The sequence below is a fragment of the Podarcis gaigeae genome (assembly GCF_964106915.1).
Source record: "Podarcis gaigeae genome assembly, chromosome: 10".
Lineage (NCBI taxonomy): Eukaryota > Metazoa > Chordata > Lepidosauria > Squamata > Lacertidae > Podarcis > Podarcis gaigeae.
In genome coordinates this window covers 1,254,129-1,276,073 of record NC_139686.1, presented here as the reverse complement: position 1 = coordinate 1,276,073, position 21,945 = coordinate 1,254,129, and the positions used below count along the sequence as shown (strand labels likewise).

The 21,945-nt window shown below is 50.3% G+C and overlaps 2 protein-coding genes across 2 annotated transcripts in view; one reads left to right on the top strand and one right to left on the bottom strand.

Annotated features, from left to right (window-relative positions):
- Positions 1-10,947: 10,947 nt before the first annotated feature.
- Positions 10,948-21,945, bottom strand: part of PRRT4 (proline rich transmembrane protein 4) — a 28,116-nt gene continuing 17,118 nt past the window's right edge. The window contains exons 3-4 of the mRNA XM_083700150.1: positions 19,441-19,539; positions 10,948-13,292 (exon numbers count right to left, since the gene is read on the bottom strand). Coding sequence (XP_083556276.1) covers positions 11,461-13,292; positions 19,441-19,539 — 1,931 coding nt within the window. The 3' untranslated portion in view covers positions 10,948-11,460. The remainder of the gene's footprint in view (positions 13,293-19,440; positions 19,540-21,945) is intronic.
- Positions 16,457-18,088, top strand: LOC310826090 (adenylate kinase 8-like). The gene has a single exon (XM_083700661.1). The coding sequence runs from the start codon at positions 16,531-16,533 to the stop codon at positions 17,968-17,970; it is 1,440 nt and encodes a 479-aa protein (XP_083556787.1). The 5' UTR covers positions 16,457-16,530; the 3' UTR covers positions 17,971-18,088.

Here is a 21,945-nt window from a genome sequence, read left to right as displayed (position 1 = left end):
AATAGGTACAGAAATGCTTGTGTAACCAGTCAAGCAATGAAGCAGCTCTTGACTGTGAATTTGAGTATGACTCCTGTCTTGTCCTCTGCCTCTGGGGAAAACTCTGCTACAAACAGTAAGAAGTGGTTTTGTCGAGGTGCCACCACACAAACAGGAAAGCGCGGCGGAAGTGTGTGGGCGGTCATAACAAAGGGAACAGAAAGCAAACTTTTCTGGGTTTCTGGTCCACGGTCTCTCCTGCCTCTGGAGGTGCTGACACAGCTGCTTCTCAAGGGTGCAAGGGAGCCTAGGTACGACTCTGGCTCCTGGCAGTGTGGCATTTGAATATAGACTGCATTTTTAATCAAGACTTATATTGGCTTATATCTTGATCAGGTTCCTAAATTAAATGGGCTTAGATTTTCAAATGTTTCATGCCAGGCAGAAAGAACCTTGGCAAGAGGTTTTTCTCCTAAGACAAGGGGGCCCCATTGATTTATAGTAGAAAAACAATTCTCAAAGTCATAAAAAAGGGAGAATTACATATGCTGCCCCAAGGCTGAGAAAACACAATTAAAGGCAAGGGTAAATAGTAAAATAATACCAATGTGCCTCTCAGTAAAATGAGCCAGATCTTCTTTCCAAGGTTGAAAGGCCAAGAGCAGTGAAAAAGGCAACTGGCTTGGCTAGAAGAAAAAAGAGCATTTTTGGGAAATTTTCTAAAGCTGTTGGGAAGAGCTAATGGGAGAAGCATCTAGCTGGCTGGGAAAGGAGGGGGAAAGGGGGGAGGTGTAAACTGAAGAGGCTTCTTTTTAAAAGCTGTTTTTTACTGAGTTCCTTTTTACTTTACAAAGGCTTTATTCTTTTAAAAGGCTACCTATGATAAGTGAATGAAATATATTAGCTTAAATATATTGGCTTAAATGTAATTATGCAAAGGATTTAAGGAATGCTAGATTCTTATTTCATATGGTTGTAAGAGTTGTATTTATCCTGAAATTAAGTCAGCCACCAGCCTAGCCCCCCTGCTAGACAGAAGACGCCATCCAAGCACTCTTGATATATATATGGTTGTCAGGCATTTGTTTAGAAACTTTCAAATGAAGGAAATCTTTCAATATTGATGTGAAACTCAAGATCCTTGACATCTGTTGAACATAAAAATGTAAGATTAAACATTTGTTTTAGAAGGCAATAGGGCAAGGAGGGCAAGGAGGGCAAGAGGTGAGCTGGTAATTAAGATTCCATGTAAGATATATTATTACTTATTTGTCATTTATATATAGCTCTTTGTCTCCCTTATAAGGGCAAGGAAGTGGGTGTATCTTTTGTGGGTGTATCTTTTGTGATTGGTTCTACCAAACAGCCAATAGGAATTTCAACCAGGCTGATTGGACAGAGGCAGCCACAGGAGGAGCAAAGGGGGCTGGATTAAGGGAATATAAGTGCTGGCCAGGATGGCAAGAGGCCAGGCCAGAGCTTGGTAACCATATACCACTGAGCCTCTCATTTATTTGTCTGACAAATAAATTATTATTTTAATTTCTCTATTGCTGCGTTGAATATTTCATTCCAGCTAAGCGTTAACCACAAGCAGGGTGCTACATTTTATGGTGCCACTGTGACTCGGATAAGTGGTCTGCTGGAACGCAGCCCCTTCGCCCTACTGGGCAGGGTACAAGAGAGAGGACCACTGCTTACCCAGCGCGCACTGGTAAATTTTTCCAGGGGGAACGCAGAAGACTCGTCTGTCTGATACCCTGCTCACTGGCGGCGACGGACCGGGGGAAACAGGGAACCAACCAAGGGTAAGTGCACAAAGGGATTTTTGGCCCTCCAATTAATTGGGAGGAAGAGAAGTCTTGATCAAACTTCTGCGTCTCAGTAAGGGGAAACTGAGTACGCTAGGTGGTTGGGTACATCAGATGTTGGTCTGGTGGAGGAAAAGGGAAAATTGGGAGGTAGAGTGTGGTGAAGTATCTAGCGCATTGTATGTGTGAGAAAGTACAGAGCAATCTGTAGCTGACCTGAGTGTGGAGTGGGCAGTACTTCGGTTCTTAGTAAGGCGACTTCACTAGGCAAGGAAACCCACAAAGCGTGTGTGTGAGTGACTGAGTGGATACTTCACAGGGCCATACAATGGGAGTTGGGGGTTCAAAGGGGGAAAATACACCTCTTGAGTGTATGTTAAATAATTTTAAGAAAGCCTTCTCAGGGGCATATGGAGTCAAAATGACGCCAGAGTGCTTGAGAACGTTATGTGAACTAGAATGGCCGAAACAAAATACTGAATGGCCATCTCAGGGAACTTTTGATATAAATTTAGTAAGCAAACTTTGGTCTAATATCGCCAAAGAAACTGGAGGGTGCCCAGAACAATTTCCATATATAGATTCCTGGCTGAGCACATTAAATAAAAATCCTCCATGGATAAGGGAATGCAAAGTCAAACGATGCAAATTATTGGCTGTAAAAGCTGAAGCTAGGAAAGGAATCTTGCCAAATAAACTCAAACCCATTTTTGAGGGACCAGAGGAAGAGGTGCTTCCACCTCCACCCTATGCTCCACATCGAAGGGAGCTTAATTCAAACACTCCGCCAGTTGTAACCCCAAGGCAAGAAAGTGGAATGAATAATGGGAGTGGAGTCACAGAGCTTGATTCCTTGATAGATTATGATAAATATCTTCAGGAGGCATTGGAGTCCTATAATAAAGCCCAAGCAGAAGTGGTTATTCCACCTGTGACTCCTAATAGACCTGCATCTACAGTCTCCTTTAGTGGAACAACTGATTGCCCACCCCAAACCCCTGTACATCCAAGTCCTAGAGAATTATTACAGAAGTTACAGGGAGACCTTAATCGGTCAGCAAGCAATACAGCCAGGCGTATAAAGCTGCTAAAAGAACGCCTTGGGACAAATACCATCCCCTATGATTTGAGGCCCCTGGAGCAAAGCGAAGAGAAAGATCACGTAGTAGCCCCTCTTAGAAGAGTATTTGATGCACTTGAGGAGCCTGCGCTGGTTAACGGGCAACCCGGACCACGGCCACCTCGAACTTCGACCCTGCAATATATTCCATTCACAACTACAGATTTGATGAATTGGAAAACACACACCCCATCTTTTGCAGAAAAACCTCAGGCTATGATGGACTTGGTGACTTCAATAGTAAATACTCATAGCCCTACTTGGACAGATTGTCGCCAGCTCCTAAATACTCTTTTCACCACTGAGGAAAGGAGAGACATAATTGAAAAGGCACAGATATATTTGCGTGAGCAGGCCAGAGTGGGAAATATTTTTAATATTGACCGTCATCTCCAAGATAACTTTCCCTTGGAAGATCCTAATTGGGATCCAAACAATGGAATTCATCTGGCCAGACTTACCACCTACCGCCAGACGCTTGTGCAAGGTATCCGCAGGGCATGCCAGAAGCCCACTAATATGTCTAAAGTCTCAGAAGTAGAACAGAAACCAAATGAGAGTCCAGGAGACTTTTTAGAGAGGCTGCAAGAAGCCTATCGTATATGGACTCCTTTTGACCCTGAAGCCCCTGAAAACAGCAGAATGATTACTGCTACATTTGTGGCCCAGTGCGCTTCTGATATTCGTAAGAAAATTCAGAAATCAGAAGGATGGGAAGGGATGCTGATGAGCCAAATTATGGCCATTGCACGCCGAGTTTATCGGAATAGGGATGAGGCTGAGAAGCAAGAGAAGAAGAAGTGGCAGAAGGAAAAGATGGTAATGCTAGCCACAGCAGTGAAGCAAGACCACCGCCCCTTAAATGGAGGGAGAGGGCGAGGAAGGAATCCACCACTGGGAAGGAATCAATGTGCAAATTGCAAGAAGGAGGGTCATTGGAAGCGGGAGTGTCCTGAACCCCTGAGGTTGGAAGAAGTACGCCCAGGCCCAGGCCCAGGCCCAGGCCCAGGCTCCGGCCCAAGAAACCAGGGACGGGGACGGGGAATGATCCGAAATGGAAGATATCAGAGACCAGGACAAGGACAGAATAGAGACAATTTCATTGGACTGGCAGAAGAGGATTTTACTCAAGACTAGGAACGACCGGACTCCATAAAGTTAGGCTTCCAGGAGCCCACGGTCACGATTCAATTAGGGAGCCATTTAATAGACTTTATGATTGATACTGGGGCTGAATACTCAGTACTCCCAGAACTATTGCAGAAAAAGGCATCCAAAAGTGTAGTCATTAAAAGTGCCACTGGACAGTCAGCTAAGAGGTCTTTCCTCCAACCTTTGGAATGCCAGATTGGGGGACATCGTTTAACCCATCAGTTTTTGTATATACCTGAGTGTCCAATACCTCTCTTAGGCAGAGATATGCTGTCCAAATTGCAGGCCCAAATCACCTTCACTCCTCGAGGTCCAGAAATGAAACTGCCATCAAAAGCAGCAGGAATAATTACCCTCTCAGTACCTAAGGAACAATCATGGCGCCTAATGTCAGCCCTGCAAGTCCAACCCACATTGGATACAGAATTAAACAAGCTCCTCCGAACTCTACAGGTGCCACCAGGAGTATGGGCCGAAAATAGCCCACCAGGAATGGCTAAGAATATAGCTCCAATTGTAGTAACCCTAAAACCTATGGCTACCCCCGTATCTGTAAAGCAATATCCCTTACCCCGGCGAGCAGCAGAGGGCATCCAGAAACATTTGGACCGCCTATTAAAATATGGTCTGCTTAAGCCTTGCCAATCAGAATGGAACACACCCCTTTTGCCTGTTCGAAAACCTGGGACAGATGAATACAGGCCAGTGCAGGACTTGAGGCTCGTAAACCAGGCTATCGAGACCTTGCACCCAAATGTACCAAACCCATATACCTTGTTGAGTTTGATCCCACCAGAAGCAACATTTTTTACTGTATTGGACTTGAAAGATGCATTCTTCTGTTGCCGGCTGGCACCACAGAGCCAACCTATATTTGCCTTCCAGTGGGAAGACCCTTTGACAGGAACAAAAGGCCAGCTAACCTGGACAAGATTGCCCCAGGGATTTAAAAATTCCCCAACTTTATTTGGCACTGCCTTGGCGAGGGATCTAACAAGTTACCCCTCAATACCGGGAGAAAAGGTGGTTCTGCAATATGTAGATGATCTTATACTAGCGGCAAAGGATTTTAATACCTGTAAAGAAGGGACAGAGGAACTGCTCCACTTGCTCTGGGAAGCTGGCTACCGAGTTTCCCAGAAAAAGGCACAGTTATGTTTAGAAAAGGTCAAATATTTGGGCTTTGACATCTCACACCAACAACGAGCATTGAGACCAGAGAGGAAAGAAGCTATTTGCCTTATCAAGGAACCTACCACAAGAAAACAACTTAGAGGATTCCTGGGAACAGCAGGGTTTTGTAGACTATGGATACCTGATTTCAGCAGTCTGGCCAAGCCCTTACATGAAAGCACTCGAGGTGCAGAAAAGGACCCATTCGTATGGGGACCTGAGCAGAAACAAGCCTTTTTAGTTATCAAACAACGACTTATGGAGGCCCCAGCCCTTGGATTGCCTAATTCGGAAAAACCCTTTCAGCTGTATGTACATGAACAGAATGGGATTGCAGCTGCAGTCCTGACCCAGAGATTAGGAAGTTGGAACCGCCCAGTAGCTTATTTGTCTAAACAATTGGACTCAGTAGCAAAAGGATGGCCTCCATGCCTAAGGGCAGTAGCGGCCACTGCAAGCCTTGTCAAAGAAGCTGATAAATTTACCTTCGGCCAGACGATGTATGTGAATGTACCTCATGCTGTTCTGACACTCATGGAATATAAGGGTAGTTATTGGCTAACGAACCCAAGGATGGCTAGATACCAAGGCCTATTGTGTGAAAATCCCAGGATTCATCTACGAGTAGTGAATATGCTCAATCCAGCGACTTTGCTGCCCCTACCAGAGGTAGATGATGAGGAATCACATGATTGTCTCCAAGTAATGGATGAAGTTTATTCCAGTAGACCTGATCTGAAAGATGAACCATTGAAAAATCCAGATGTTGTATATTATACGGATGGTAGCAGTTACCTTCATGAAGGTGCCAGACGAGCAGGATATGCTGTGGTCACCAATGAGGAAGTTGTGGAAGCTGAAGCTTTGCCTGCTGGCACATCAGCACAAAAAGCTGAACTTATAGGCTTAACTAGAGCTCTGCAATTGGCAGCTGGATGTAAGGCAAACATCTATACTGATTCTAAATATGCCTTCTTAACCCTGCATGCACATGGAGCTCTATGGAAAGAAAGAGGTCTAATAGGAGCCCACGGGAAGGCCTTGAAATATGGACCTGAAGTAGAAATCCTGTTAGAAGCAGTATGGGCTCCAGAACAGATTGCTGTAATGCACTGCAAAGGTCATGGACGAGGAAGGGATCCAATAACCAGAGGAAATCATGCTGCTGACAAAGCAGCCCGAGAGGCAGCCCAAAAGCCTGTGGGAGGATTTATAGCAGCCCTCATACCAGAGGTAGTTCCAGAAGAAGTTAAACCTCACTATACCCCAGAAGAGAGGAAGTGGGCTGAACAGGAAGGAGCGGTTGTGAAGGACGGTTGGATGATCCTGCCGGACAATAGGATTTATGTACCTCATCATCTAGCAGGCACAATTGTAAGAAATTATCATGAATCTACTCACCTTGGCGGTACTGCAACCAGAGAGAGTCTCAGTCGGAAGTTGTATATTATTAATCTATCACAATTAGCAACTTGCATTTCACAGAAATGTGTTCTTTGTGCTAAAAACAATCCCAGGCAGGGACCAGTACAACCTCCTGGAATCCAACATGTGGGATATGTCCCCATGGAAAGTCTAATTGTGGACTTCACAGAGCTGGTCCCTTCTAAGGGATTCAAGTATCTCCTTGTGTTTGTAGATACTCTTACCGGATGGGTTGAAGCTTTTCCCACCCGAACTGAAAAGGCACGAGAGGTAACTAAGAGACTCCTCACTGAATTGATCCCAAGGTTTGGATTACCTAGATGCATTGGAAGTGATAATGGGCCAGCGTTCATTGATCAAGTAGTACAAGAAGTATGTCGAGTCCTACAAGTAAAATGGAGACTGCATGCAGCATATAGGCCTCAGAGTTCAGGGAAAACTGAAAGAATGAATCGGACTCTGAAAACCCAATTGGCAAAATTAACCCAGGAAACGGGATTGGGATGGGTAGATGTGTTACCCATAACACTGTTTCGTGTTCGGTGTGCACCCACAAAAAGACTTAAGTTGTCACCTTTTGAGCTCCTGTATGGGAGACCGCCCTCCTTTGTTCAGGATATTCCAGCTGACCTTAAACAAATAGGAGATCATGTGACACAGGGACAAGTGCAATCTCTCTCCCGTGTTTTTGTTTCTCTTAACAGGTGGGCCCTCGAACGCACGCCGTGCAGCATTGCCGAGCCGATTCATCAGTTCCAGGCTGGCGATAGCGTATGGGTGAAAGAGTGGAAACGTGATCCACTTGCACCAAAGTGGCGTGGACCTTACACCGTCTTGCTCTCTACTCCAACAGCGGTGAAGGTAGCTGAGGTGACCCCCTGGATTCATCACTCTCGTTTGAAGAAGTCCGAAGGCAGTTGGACGTGCAAAGGTGACCCCTCTAATCCTTTAAAACTAACTCTCTCCAAAAACCCCTGTATCTAGCCCTACCGGGAACGGGCTAGGTCACGGGCAACATTTGACGACCGGCCTGCTGCAGCCACAACCTGGAAGCTGGCTGACCTGCGCACGCCTGAAGCTTGAGGAGCGTCTGAACCAGCGACTGTGAACGGAAAGATTCTCTAATACAATTGATTGACTGCCCCCTTGTGGAACAATTATCAGAGATATTACTCATTGGGGATCCTCGGGATATATGTTTTGGTCTTGGTGGTACCCCATTTCTGTCACTGGGGGAATTATATTGGGGCTAATAATTATTTGCTATCACAATAAGGTAATCTTTTGTGGAAGGAATGCATATACTAGACATCAACATGATTTTATTATTAATCCTGATCCCTTGGGAAGGGGAAGGGTCCTTGAATCTGACCAAATTGGCTAAATATGGATTCAGCCATGACCACAATATGTGGGTAGGCTTAGCTGAGATGGTAGCCAATGTTGCAAATAGGACCAATTGCCTTGTTTGCTCTCTTGGGCCAGATGATTCAGAGGGAGGTATGCCCTTATTACCGATACCATTAGATGCCATTGGTATGGTAAGCGAAATGCCACACCAAACAGAAATACAGAATTTCCCCGGATGGAACTCAACTAAACCATTACGAGTTATACCTGTACAAGGGGAATTCTGTGTACATAAATCATCAGATGCAGCTGATTCTCCCATGATAGGCTCTTCTCATTGTCACTATACTTGGGATTATATTAAGAATAGTCATACCTGGGCACACGGTACTACCTATCGAACTCGGAATACCTTGCCCTGTGCACCTCCTTTTATTCACGCATGGAAAGTGGTGTGGAACATAACTGTGACAGAAAAAGGCAATCTAACATACTGCACTGTGAACTCTCTACCTCTTTTGGTATTTCGCCTTCTGTACTCCACGTACCAAAAACCTCAGACCCGATGGTTGTGGTGGATATGTGGAGAATGGGCATACAAAAAGCTCCCTTCCAAATGGAGTGGGACTTGTTTCTTGGGTTGGGTATTACCACCAATGTGGATTATGCCCACTAGTTCGGCCAGGCGAACACGAAGGAATGCTGATATTTCTCATATAGCAGGAGGAAGTACCCAAAGTTGGAGCGGTACTGATGATTGGCCGCCAGAGCGCATTATAGCCTATTATGATCCTGCCTCCTGGAATCCTGGTGAGCTCATACAAGGGGCACGGGATCCTATTTATAATCTAAACAGAATAATTCGATTGCAAGCAGTAGTGGAACTTGTAACCAATGCAACGGCACAGAGTTTGAGACTTATTGCACAACAGTTGGATGAAAGTAGAGCCGCCATTTTGCAGCTGAAAATGGGAATGGATTATATACTTGCCAGGCAGGGAGGCCTATGTGGAGTCTTGAACTTGACAGGGAATGCCTGTTGCTTTAACATTTCAGATAATGGTGAGGCAATCCGTGTGTTGGCCACAAAGATGGAGAATATAGCACATGTCCCAGTACAAACATGGGAAGGATGGGATATGGGATGGCTCACCAATTGGTTACCTAATGTCACAGGACTCAAAGGGATACTATTGTCTTGCTTGTTTTTCTTGACAGTAGTGGTAATGGTTTTGTGTATGATGCCATGTATCATTTCATGTTTTAGAAGTACAATTAGCAAGATGGTTTCAAATGAAACTCTACCTCATATCATGGCCCTATACAGAGCTTTACCTCAGGAATATGATGAAGGTCAAGCTATCAAGGACACTTGGGATGAAGGTCCTTGAGCTTGAAAGGGGGGAATGTGGCATTTGAATATAGACTGCATTTTTAATCAAGACTTATATTGGCTTATATCTTGATCAGGTTCCTAAATTAAATGGGCTTAGATTTTCAAATGTTTCATGCCAGGCAGAAAGAACCTTGGCAAGAGGTTTTTCTCCTAAGACAAGGGGGCCCCATTGATTTATAGTAGAAAAACAATTCTCAAAGTCATAAAAAAGGGAGAATTACATATGCTGCCCCAAGGCTGAGAAAACACAATTAAAGGCAAGGGTAAATAGTAAAATAATACCAATGTGCCTCTCAGTAAAATGAGCCAGATCTTCTTTCCAAGGTTGAAAGGCCAAGAGCAGTGAAAAAGGCAACTGGCTTGGCTAGAAGAAAAAAGAGCATTTTTGGGAAATTTTCTAAAGCTGTTGGGAAGAGCTAATGGGAGAAGCATCTAGCTGGCTGGGAAAGGAGGGGGAAAGGGGGGAGGTGTAAACTGAAGAGGCTTCTTTTTAAAAGCTGTTTTTTACTGAGTTCCTTTTTACTTTACAAAGGCTTTATTCTTTTAAAAGGCTACCTATGATAAGTGAATGAAATATATTAGCTTAAATATATTGGCTTAAATGTAATTATGCAAAGGATTTAAGGAATGCTAGATTCTTATTTCATATGGTTGTAAGAGTTGTATTTATCCTGAAATTAAGTCAGCCACCAGCCTAGCCCCCCTGCTAGACAGAAGACGCCATCCAAGCACTCTTGATATATATATGGTTGTCAGGCATTTGTTTAGAAACTTTCAAATGAAGGAAATCTTTCAATATTGATGTGAAACTCAAGATCCTTGACATCTGTTGAACATAAAAATGTAAGATTAAACATTTGTTTTAGAAGGCAATAGGGCAAGGAGGGCAAGGAGGGCAAGAGGTGAGCTGGTAATTAAGATTCCATGTAAGATATATTATTACTTATTTGTCATTTATATATAGCTCTTTGTCTCCCTTATAAGGGCAAGGAAGTGGGTGTATCTTTTGTGGGTGTATCTTTTGTGATTGGTTCTACCAAACAGCCAATAGGAATTTCAACCAGGCTGATTGGACAGAGGCAGCCACAGGAGGAGCAAAGGGGGCTGGATTAAGGGAATATAAGTGCTGGCCAGGATGGCAAGAGGCCAGGCCAGAGCTTGGTAACCATATACCACTGAGCCTCTCATTTATTTGTCTGACAAATAAATTATTATTTTAATTTCTCTATTGCTGCGTTGAATATTTCATTCCAGCTAAGCGTTAACCACAAGCAGGGTGCTACAGCAGGGCTGGAGCGAAACCCTGGGCAGCCTCTGCCCGCCAGTGCGGGAAGAACCAACCTAGATAGGCCCATGGGTCTGGCTCAGCAGAAGGCAGCTCCCTCTGTTTGCTATAAGAGGGGTAGCAGTGGGGGACCAGGCGGCACAGAACCACAGTCCCATCGGACCCCCACAGGGTCATCCATCCCACCCCTTTGCGATGCAGAACTCGCAGGTGAATCTCCGTTGCGCTTCCCAAAGAGGAAACCCAGACACGTGTCTCCATAAAACTCTTTTATTGATAAATAAAGGTTAAAACTCTCTCTCTCGCTTTCCCTGCTCCCTCCCCCAGCCCTGGTGAGGAGGGGGGGGGTCCTCACCTGCTTCCTTTTCTTCTTAGTCGAAGACACCACGGAACAAGGCAAGACATCCTCTTTCATCGCTACTAAAGGGAACAAACTCTTGCTGGAGGGCAGCCCCCACCCTTAGGGGATGGGAAAGCAAGTCCGGAGGGGGGGGGATGTGGGGCAGGCTCTATTCTAACCCTGCGGCCTCAGCAGACCAGAGGAGGACACAGGTTTGGGGCAGGGGGGGCATTGCATATGGCTGTGCCCCAGCAGGGATGTCCGTTTGTCTTTCCTTCCCCTTGGGGGTGGGGGGAGCAGAGCAGACAAGAGCAGCCCCCCATGCTCAGCCGCACCACGATTCCTGACCCATGCAAAGTCGGGCTGAGAATTGCACGTGCCTTTTTGGGGGGGTCAAAGGTCAGCCTCCCCTCCCTCCGCCCAGCACGCCTACAAGTCTATGGTGTCGCTGCTGACGCTGAGGGCGTCGATTTGGCGGCACACGTCCATGAACTCCTCCTGCAGGAGGGCTGCGTGTGGCCCCCGGGGCCCCGAAGACGACGACACCAGGGATTCTTGGGAGACGGGAGCCTGGGGCCAGCTCTGGCGGCCCGGAGGCGGGGGGCTCCCACAGGCCGGCGAGCCCCGCGGGGGGCTTTTCCCGGGGCTGGAGCTGAGCACGAGAGAGGTGTCGTCCGTGGAGTGTCTGTAGGGGCAGGTGGAGCAGGTGCTGCTGCCGCCCTCGCCGCCCCCCCAAGGCTCCGGGGACGAGGAGGCGGCGGTGGTGGCTCCGCTGGCCCCCTCCCCGCCGGCCCCCCAGGATCGGGCAGGCACCAGCTCCAGGCAGGAGGCCGTGCGGTAGAGCTCGCTCTCTGCAGACCGCTCCCGGGCCAGGCTGAGCGACAGGGTGCTGGAGGGGGCGTAAGGAGAGCCCCCATCCTGGAGGAAGAGCCCCTCGCTGCACAGAGCTTCGTCGATGCTGCGCCGGAGGTCGATGGGCGAGGGGGGCTGGAAATCGGCCGTGGGGTCGCCAGCCTCCACGGCCACACTCAGCACAGAGACGGCTTTGGCGTCGTCAGACTCCCCGGCAGGCAGGGCGTAGAGCGGGAGGTAGTCGGACTCGCTGCGGGCGATGGTGTCACAGACCACCAGCTTCTCATGGTGAGACAATGCCCACTGGAAGTTGTTGGGCAGGAGCTGGGCCTTGGCAGCAGCGGGGTCCGCAGAGAGGCAGCAGCAGCGGGCGCAGCAGGGCGGCCCACTGGCCGGAGAGGAGCAGAAGGTGGCGTAGAGCCCCAGGAAAGCCAAGGGCAGCCCCATGCCCGCCTCGCAGATGCGGCAGGCCAGCTGCAGCCCCCACCAGGGCCAGGGCCCAAAGAGCTGGGGGCGCAGGCCGTAGCCCAGGGCATGCAGGATGGCGTAGGTGTGCAGGCTGGCGCTCAGCAGCCCAAAGAAGGCAGCCGGGAGGGCGGTGTGGGCAGCCTGCTTCCACTGGCGGGTGTCGGCGAAGGGGCAGCGGCAGGCTGGCTGCGTGGCGCTCTTGAGGTCGTAGATCTGTGCGGCCTCGGCTCGCGCCCTGCAGTGGAAGATGAGGAAGGAGACGGAGAGCAGGGCAGCCAGGAGGGCAAAGGCACCCCGTGAAGCCAGGAGCAGGAAGGGCAGCTGGTGGAGGAGGTCAGTAGCCAGAACGGCCCCCGTGGCCACTGAGAAGTGCAGCAGGACCAGGGCAGCCAGCAGGCAAGGGTGGCGCAGGCCGGAGGGCGAGGAGTGCTCCAGGCGGGCGCGGCGTGAAAGCAGCAGCAGGGTGGCGGCCAGGGCCGAGGTCAGGCAGGGCAGTGCCAGGTCATGGAGCAGCCGCAGGGCAAAGGCGGGCAGCAGCTCGAGGTGCCCACAGGCGTCACCCAGGAGGAGGGTGGCTCGCCCGCCGCCCGCCCCCAGCAGCAGGAGCTGCAGCAGCGCCAGGGTCTTGCAGCCGGCAGGACAGCGGCAAGGGAGGCCCAGCAGGCCCAGCAGGGAGAGGAGGGCCAGGAGGGCAAAGAGGGAGCCTGCCCCATAGACATGAGCCTCCCAGGCCAGGCCCCACTCTGCCAGGGCTACGTCCCAGTCGGCGTGCAGCGGCACGAAGAGGGGCAGGGCCGGCGAGAGCAGTGAGGAGGCCGGGGGTGAGCCGGGGTCGGGCAGCGGTGAACCGCAGTCGTTCAGGAGGTCAGGTGGGCAGCCTGGCAGAGCCACGAAAGCCCCTTCGCTGCCGGGAGATGCAGAGAGGCTGCTGGATTCGGAACCTATGGGGGGAGGAGAAAAGCGGGTGGACTGAGAGGTTGGTTTGTTCGCCGGGAGCAAGTCCCTGAAAGCCCCATCTTTGATCCCACCCAAAGGATGGAAGGAAGCTGCCAGACCTGCAAATGTATTATGAGACAGCCTGTTTGTGTTAGTTAAGAGTGGATTATATTGGATAATGCATACATCCTGGACTTAGAAGGTCAGTGATTTTAAAAACCGGACATCTCCAGTTCCCTTTCAGCAATGGCGGCAGTGGCAGCGGCAGTCAGCAGCCCAGAGCCAGCCTGGTAGCACAGTTGGCTCTGGCTGGCTTCAAGAGCTGCTTGCTGCTCACTGCCGTGGCACCCACCATTTTTCCTTGCCAGAAGTCCCCATAGGATGTGTTGCGCACAAGACACATCATATGGGGACTTTTGGTGAGGAAAAATGGTGGGCGCTATGGCAGCAAGCAGCTCCTGGAGCCAGCCAGAGCCAACTGCACTACCAGGCTGGCTCCAGGTTTCTGAGGCTGCCGCTGCCACGTTTCCTGGAGACAGATTTGCAAATCCGGGGATTGTCCCCGGGAACTGGGAATGTCTGGTAACCCTATCTTAACAGTGAATCCGTAGGTGACTATGGGGGCCAGTTCTGGATCCACACGTCCTTCCACAGTGGGGACAGAGGTTTCCAGGCAGGAGTTGATCCTGGTGAGGGTTTGCCAAGCTGCCTTCCTCTTAGCACGTTTCTCCCTTGCTTCCTGAGTTTGAGTGTCTTCAAAGCCCACAACACCTTTGGTAAAGGCTGCTCTCCAATTGGAGCGCTCGCAGGCCAATCAGTGTTTATACATTTTTTTTTTAGATTTGCTTTGAGAGAGTCTTTAAACCTCTTTTGTTGACCACCAGCATTGTGCTTTCCATTTTTAAGTTCGGAATAGAGTAGTTGCTTTGGCAGATGATCATCAGGCAGCCCAACAGGGGTGAACTTTGCTTCTTCCATACTGATGGCTCGTTTTTGAAGATTTGCATTTGAAGAGACCCTTTAAGGGCTCAAAGGGAAGGATTATTGGGAAGGAATTCAGACAGGAAGAAAGGATTCTCATTTGGCCTGAAACATGGGGGGGGGGAGAGAGAGCATGGGGGGGAAGCTATTGCAGGTGGGCAAGGACAACTGGAGAATCAGCCCCTCTGTGGACTGAGTAAATCCATCCCAACAGATCAGGCAGAAGGGGACGGGGTTGACCCCCTGAATCAATGGTCCTGGGATACTTCTGATATTTGCACAAAGTCTCCTGCAATGCAACCCTTTTCAAGGGAGCTGAGATGGGAGGTCAGCCAGGAGGTGGGGTGCCTCGTCTGGAGCAACAGAGGCCCCTGCCGGGTGCTGTTTGCAGAGGCCCTGGGCCTCTCCTAAGCACACAGGAAGCCAGAGCAAACACCACGTTCTCAGTCCTGCTCACTGAGCTCCAGGCTCCTGCTGTTCCTGGACCAACAACAAATATCATCTCTTTAAAGCACATCCCCCTCCCCACAAGAATCATGGGAACTGTAGTCTATCCCTTGCAGGACTTCCAGTTCCCAGCAACCTTAGCAAACTACAGCTCCCAGGTTTCTTATTTTTTTAGAAGTCCTTCACACAGGTGTTCCATGGATGGCTATATGAAAAGACACCCTGAGCCAGCAGAGATAGAGTTGAGAAAGAAAGGAGGACTCTGTGTAAAATTTGGAGTGAATTTAGAGGGGAAAGCTGTCAAGCCTCTGGAGCTTTTCTAGGAAACAGAATGGGAGAAGTGTTAATGGAAGAGCCTTTCCCCCCCAAAAAAAATCAAGATGGAAAACCATGGCAAATACAACAGGAAATGGAAATGCAGAGAGTCTTGTGTGGACAAAGATGGAAAGATTTACTACTGTTTAATATGGAGGAATGGTTGTTGAAGTTACTGGAGAGAAAAACTACAGTGGACGCTCAGGTTGCAAACGTGGTCCGTGTGGAAGCCACATTTGCAACCCGCAATGTCCGCAACCCACAGCGGCATCTGCACACGTGTGGGTTGCGACTCTGCACTTCTGCGCATGCGCAAAGCGCAATTTAGTGCTTCTGCGCATGTGTGAGTGCTGAAACCCAGAAGTAACCTGTTCCAGTACCTCCAGGTTTCGGCGTGTCCGTATCCTGAAAACGCACAACCTGAAGCGTCTGTAACCCGAGGTATGACTGTATTGCTGACATTCAACAACAACAACAACAACAACGACAACAGAACCCTTCCTTTTGGACTTTTTGTGTAAAAAGGGAAATGAATCAATCCATTTGGGTAAATATTGCCTACTAGAAAGTAGATCAGTTGGGTGCCATTCTAGAGTGAATATCTTGAACAATTTCTGTTATGTAACTGACAGACGAGAAATCCTTTTTATTTTTCTTCTCTTCTTCTCTTTTGTCTTCTGCTATTTTGGGGGTTTTCCCTTTGGTGTTTTCTCTTTCTCTCCTTGTTTTGTTTTTATTTAAGAGGAATTTCTCTTACTGTATTATGAAAAGACTTTAACAAATGAAAACAACTCACAGAATATCAGCAACTAAAAACTAAACAGGCATCTGTGCTCAGCAAGTACGATAAATTGCTACTCTCTTGTTGTTTAGTTGTTTAGTCGTGTCCGCCTCTTCGTGACCCCCTGGACCAGAGCACGCCAGGCACTCCTGTCTTCCACTGCCTCCCGCAGTTTGGTCAAACTCATGCTGGTAGCTTCGAGAACACTGTCCCACCATCTCGTCCTCTGTAGTCCCCTTCTCCTTGTGCCCTCCATCTTTCCAACGTTAGGACCTTTTCCAGGGGGTCTTCTCTTCTCACGAGGTGGCCAAATCTTGGAGCCTCAGCTTCAGGATCTGCCCTTCCAGTGAGCACTCAGGGCTGATTTCCTTCAGAATGGAGAGGTTTGATCTTCTTGCAGTCCATGGGACTCTCAAGAGTCTCCTCCAGCACCATAATTCAAAAGCATCCATTCTTCGGCGATCAGCCTTATTGATGGTCCAGCTCTCACTTCCATACATCACTACTGGGAAAAACATAGCTTTAATTGCTACTCGGTCCTAATCAATAAAAACAGTGGCCAGGCTGCGCTCAGGATGGCTCTGCGCTCCGAGGGCTGTGCGCCGTTCTGTGTTCCGCTTTTATGGATGGTGATGTCACCAGTCGCTGCTGGGCGACCTCGGAACACAACACCTGTTTGAGAACCTGGCTTTCTGCTCCAGTGGCGCCAGCAGGCAGAGATGGACGTCACGACCAAGCCCCACCAAGTCCCTCCGGCGATGGCCGTCTACGCCGAGAAACACAACATCTTCCAGCTCATGCAGAGCCTGATGGAGGACCTCCTGGTGTATCAGCCCGAGGACCCCATCGACTTCATGATCGCCCACCTGAAGAGGGACAACGACGAGGTGCCCAAGATCTTTGTCGTGGGGCCTCCAGCCTCTGGGAAGACGACCATCTCCCGCTGGATCTGCAAGCACCTGAGCGCCACCTACCTCTGTCCCCAGGACCTCATGCGCAGCAAGCTTCTCAAGAGATCCAGCGAGGCCATGGCCTTGCGGGATCAGAAGAAGCAGATCCCCAACGATCTGTGGGCCGCCCTCTTGGAGGAGCGCTTGAACGACGTGGACTGCATCAAGCTGGGCTGGGTGCTGGACGGCTTCCCCGAGACGAGGAGCCAGGCCCTGGTGCTGCAGTCCACGGGCATCGCCCCCCGGCACGTGGTGGTCCTCTCCGCTCCGGACACCGTCCTGATGGAGAGGAACCTGGGCAAGCTGCTGGACCCGCTCACCCAGGAGGTCTACCACACCACCTTCGACTGGCCGGTCGACTTTGCCGTCCAGAAGCGCCTGGTGAGGCCGGAGGGCGTTTCGGCACCAGCCACGGCCAGGCGCCTCCTGGAGAGCCACCGCAACCTGCCCGGCATCATCCAGGCGTACGAGGGGTGCCACAAGGCCATCAACGCCGACCAGCCCTGCGTGGACGTCTTTGCCCAGGTCCTGAATTTTGTGCAGAGCCGCCCACACTCGGACGCCCCCTTCAGCCCCCGAGTGCTGCTCCTAGGTCCACCCGGCTGCGGCAAGAGCCTGCAGGCTGCTCTGCTGGCCCAGAAGTACGGGCTGGTCAACATCTTCTTTGGCGACTTGCTGCGGGAAAAGGTGGCGGCCAAGACGGCGGTGGGCGAGCTCATCAAGCCCTTCTTTGAGAGCGGCTACCCCGTCAGAGACAGCATCGCTCTGAGCGTCCTCAAGGACCGGCTGTCGGAGCGGGACTGCCTGACCAACGGCTGGGTGCTGCACGGCTTCCCCCGCGACGTGGACCAGGCGGACCTCTTCAAGCACACGGGGTTCGAGCCCAACCGGGTCTTCTTCCTCAACCTGCCCACCGAGGTGGCCTTGCAGCGCATCTGCCAGCGGGCCACTGACCCCGTCTCGGGAGAGAGGTACCACACCATCTTCAAGCCTCCGGCCGACGAGGACGTCCACCAGCGCCTGCGGCGGAACCCCAGGGACGCTCCCAGCCTGGTGGAGAAGAAGGCCGACATCTACAACCGGCAGGTAACGGAGCTGGAGGACTACTACGAGGAAGCCATCTTCCTGAACGCGGACCAGGACCCCTACACCATTTTCGAGCACATCGAGAGCTTCCTGGTCAAGCCACTGCCCGTCCAGAGGAGGTGAGCAATGCCAGAGGCCGGCGGGTCTTGCACCATGGGAGAGAGCAGCCGGGGAGGCTCAGCGGGGCAGAGGAGAGATCGATATTTGTAGAGTTAAGAGAATAAAAGTATTTTGGCTTCGAGGTGGACCTTGTTTCTGTTTCATTTAAACATGCGTCTGCGGCTTCCTGGGCTCCAGGGTGTTCTCCCTTCTCCTTTCTCCTTCTCTGGGAATCCCTCGTAGCTAAGTAAGATTGCCTTCCATAAACATGGTTTTAACAATGAGTCCGTAAGTGACTGTGGAGGCCAATTCTGGATCCACACGTCCTTCCTCAGTGGGGCCAGTGGCAAAGCTGCATGCTTCGGCACCAGGGGCAGAGAACAGATGGGAGCATGGCTGGTGCACATCACGGGGGTGTGGCATGCATCTTGAGGGTGTGGCGCCCGGCGCATGGGGGGGGCGTGTCGCGTGTCTGGGGGTGTCGACCTCATTGGTACCCCCATCCCTGATGGTGCCAGGGCGGTTCGCTCCCCTTGCCCCCTTCCTCCACCACTGAGTGGGGCACAGGTTTCCGGGCGGGAGTTAATCCTGGTGAGGGTTTGCCAAGCGTGCCTTCCTCTTGGCACGTTTCTGCCTTGCGTCCTGAGTTTGAGTGTCTTCAAAGCCGATGACACCTTTGGTCAAGGCTGTTCTCCAATTAGAGCGCTCGCAGGCCAATGTTTCCCAATTGTGGGTGTTTGTACTACATTTTTTTAGATTTGCCTTGAGACAGTCTTTAAACCTCTTTTGTTGACCACCAGCATTACACTTTCCATTTTTGAGTTCGGAATAGAGTATTTGCTTTGGAAGACGATCATCAGGCCTCCGCACAACATGACTAGTCCAACGAAGTTGATGCTGAAGAATCATTGCTTCAACACTGGTGATCTTTGCTTCTTCCACTACACTGGTATTAGTTCACCCGTCTTCACTGGCATTAGTTCGCCTATCCTCCCAAGTGATGTGTAAATTTTTTCAGAGACATGTCTTGTAGTGATCTGCTCTAAAAGTTCACAGCTGTTAAACTATGGAACTCCCTCCAGCAGGAGGCAGCATTGACCACCAAGCTGGATGGTTTGAAAAGGGGATTAGAAAGATTCTGGCTGCGAGTCAGATTTTGGCTCTGCTCTGCTCTCCACAGTTGGAGGGGGCAGTGCTTCTGAAAACCATTTCAGGAGGGGAGAGTTGCTCTCGTGCTCAGATCCTGCTGGTGGGTTTCCCACAGTCAACAATTCACCCACTGTGGAAAGAGGATGCTGGACTAGGTGGGCCATTGGCCTCATCCAGCAGGCTCTTAACCCCTGGGCCAGCCCTCGTCCTGCAGCAATCCTGGCCACGGATCGCCAAGCTCCTGCGAGCCTCTCCATCCTTTGGAGCCTGGAGCTCAGGTGAGCATCTTGGGACCAACTCTCTCTCCCTCCCATCTTCCCTCGCCTGCCTCTCTGACGCTCTCACCTTGCTCTGGGGTTGGGTAGGAGCCCCCAGGTGGCTCCCCGGCGCTGCCTGTGACGTTCCACTCGGGAGGCTCAGGCGGCAGCGTGGATCCAAATAGGCCTGAGGAGAGAAGTGGAGAATTGAGAGGGGTTGGGGGGCACTGCTCCCCTCTCTCTGTCCCGCCACGAGGCCATCAGGCACCTAGGCCAATGCCAGACCCTCCCAGGCAGATTAGAACTGAAATAAAAAACTGAAGGTCTTATATATAAAAGATAAATGTTCACAACTGCATATATAAACCGCATGTCTGAAACCCCACAGAAAAAGTCCTGAAACCATTTTGTCCCTCCCAAATTGACCTCAAATATTTCTCTGCAAGGTCGAAGGAAAATGGAAAAGCCTCCCCATTGTCTTTCCCTTCACAAATCCTGTCTTAAGGGTATGCCTGTGTGTGAATAGGGTGTGAGCCTGTGACCCAGCTCAGGAACTAAGTATTTGTCATTACAAAAGACTGGCCAGGCTCCCCAGGGTATCCAATCAAGTAAGCATGAACAGGTAACCTGCCAGACAGGAGGTAAACAATGCACTTAGAGTCCTGTTGTAGACCACCTTTTCTGTGATGCAGGTATGATGTTCCTGGGGGTGGTCTTGGATCCAGGGTGGGCAATTTAAAATGTCTATATAAGGAGGGGGCACACCTTTGTTCTGGGTCCTCCTCCTTTCCTGCATGTGAAGGGGGCACCTTGTTGCAACAGATTAATAAAGATCAGGCTTACTAGCTGCTTTGCTTCTCAGTATTCTCTGGTTGGCCTCTGTTATTTTCTCCAACCGATGGAGAACCGACAAAGGACTCTATTCCCCATAAGGGAATAAGGCCAGATTTTTGTTTAATACAGAACTGTGGTGTTGGAAGGGACCCCCAAGACTCATCTAGTCCAACCCGCTACAATGCAGGAATCAGGGCTGAAGAATCCCTAAGGGATCCCCTTTGTCCGGCCACGGAGGAGATGCTTCTCTACTCTGCCTGGCTCCATCGCGAGAGAGGTCTTGCTTCTTGCCCGCTGCGCCACGGCAGGCCTGGGCAAAGATGGCTGTGCCACACAGCCGAGCTGGAGAGGGAGCAGCGGCTTCAGATAGAGCCTGGCATGGCCAACGGCTGTCGAGGGCTCCTAGCCAGGATGGCCAAGCTGTGCCTGAGGAGATTTCACCCCTCCCATTCCAAGAATCTGCTGATGTTCTCTGCTGATTCTCCAGTGAGGAGGGGGACGGTTTCTGCTCACTACTTATTCCGCTCCAGCCTCACATCAAAGAGAGAGACTGAGTGTTAGAGAGAGAGAGAGAGTGTTATCTCTGTATTGATAAGGTTGCTGCTAAGAGCAGCTGCAGACACTCAGTGCAGTTCAGCTTCTCCATTTAGCTCTGTATATAGTTTGTATAATAGTTGTTGTAGATAGAATAAAAGTAGTCATTCTACAGAGCTGTTCTCCGAGTGGTTTATGCTCTGCTGTGCAACGACTGTCTTCGGAAGTGAATCTGGTGCTCACAACTCTGAGCTGTGAGTCCACAGCACTTTGACCTGTTCCTGTGCAGAAGGTGGTCTCTGGAAGTGCTACCCAGCTCGCCTGACTCGGTCGGGGCTGAAGTGGATGAGTCCAGTCGGTGGCACTGGCTCAAGGGTGATGCTGACAGTGCCCTCCTCAGCCGGAGGCTATGACCCTTCTGCTGACCAGCTGCTGCAAACCACTGGAAGGTGCCAGTCAATATCTGCCCTACTTTTTTCCCCCTGGGATCTTCCAGGGTTCAGCGTCATTCTGTGCCAACTCAGTGGAGGCTGCTCCGTTAGAGTAACCGGGGAGCCATCCTGCCAACCTCCCTCTTGGAACCCAGCCAGCCCCCACCTGCCCCCTTTGCGGCCAGTCCAGAGGGTGGCACGGCCCCGAGGAGGAGGAAGATATAATGGCTTGGCTCTGCTCTGCTGCCCCCTACTGTTGGCCTTCCAGCCTCCCGCCCCTCCCCAGGTGTAACAAAGGAAATCCCCTGTGTTGCAAAAATAGACAAACTCTAAACAATCACAGGGAAAATGGGGCTAATAAGAATATTAGTAACAAGTATATTTCACAATTTTTAAACGGAAAATTCAATTGAAAGGCTTGTTTGCTTCTGTGATATCATTTGACTACTTGTTTTGATTTGGTGCATGCAATTTTGATTGAATTGTACTATTTGTGACTCCATCATAGTTTAGAGGTCCCGGGCCCTAAGGAAGTCAGATTTTCCTCCACCAGAGCCAGGGCCTTCTCAGTTATGGCTCCGACCTGGTGGAATGCTCTGTCCCAGGAGACCAGGGCCCTGCAGGATTTAACTTCCTTCCACAGGGCCTGTAAGACAGAGCTATTCTGCCTGGCCTTTAATTTGATTTCAGCCTGATCTTTTATTCCCCTTCTTTCCCTCCCCCTCCCCTTTTTATGAAGATTCCCCGCTCTGAGACCCCACAGCTAATTCTCCCCTGGTCTCCTTGCTGGCCCA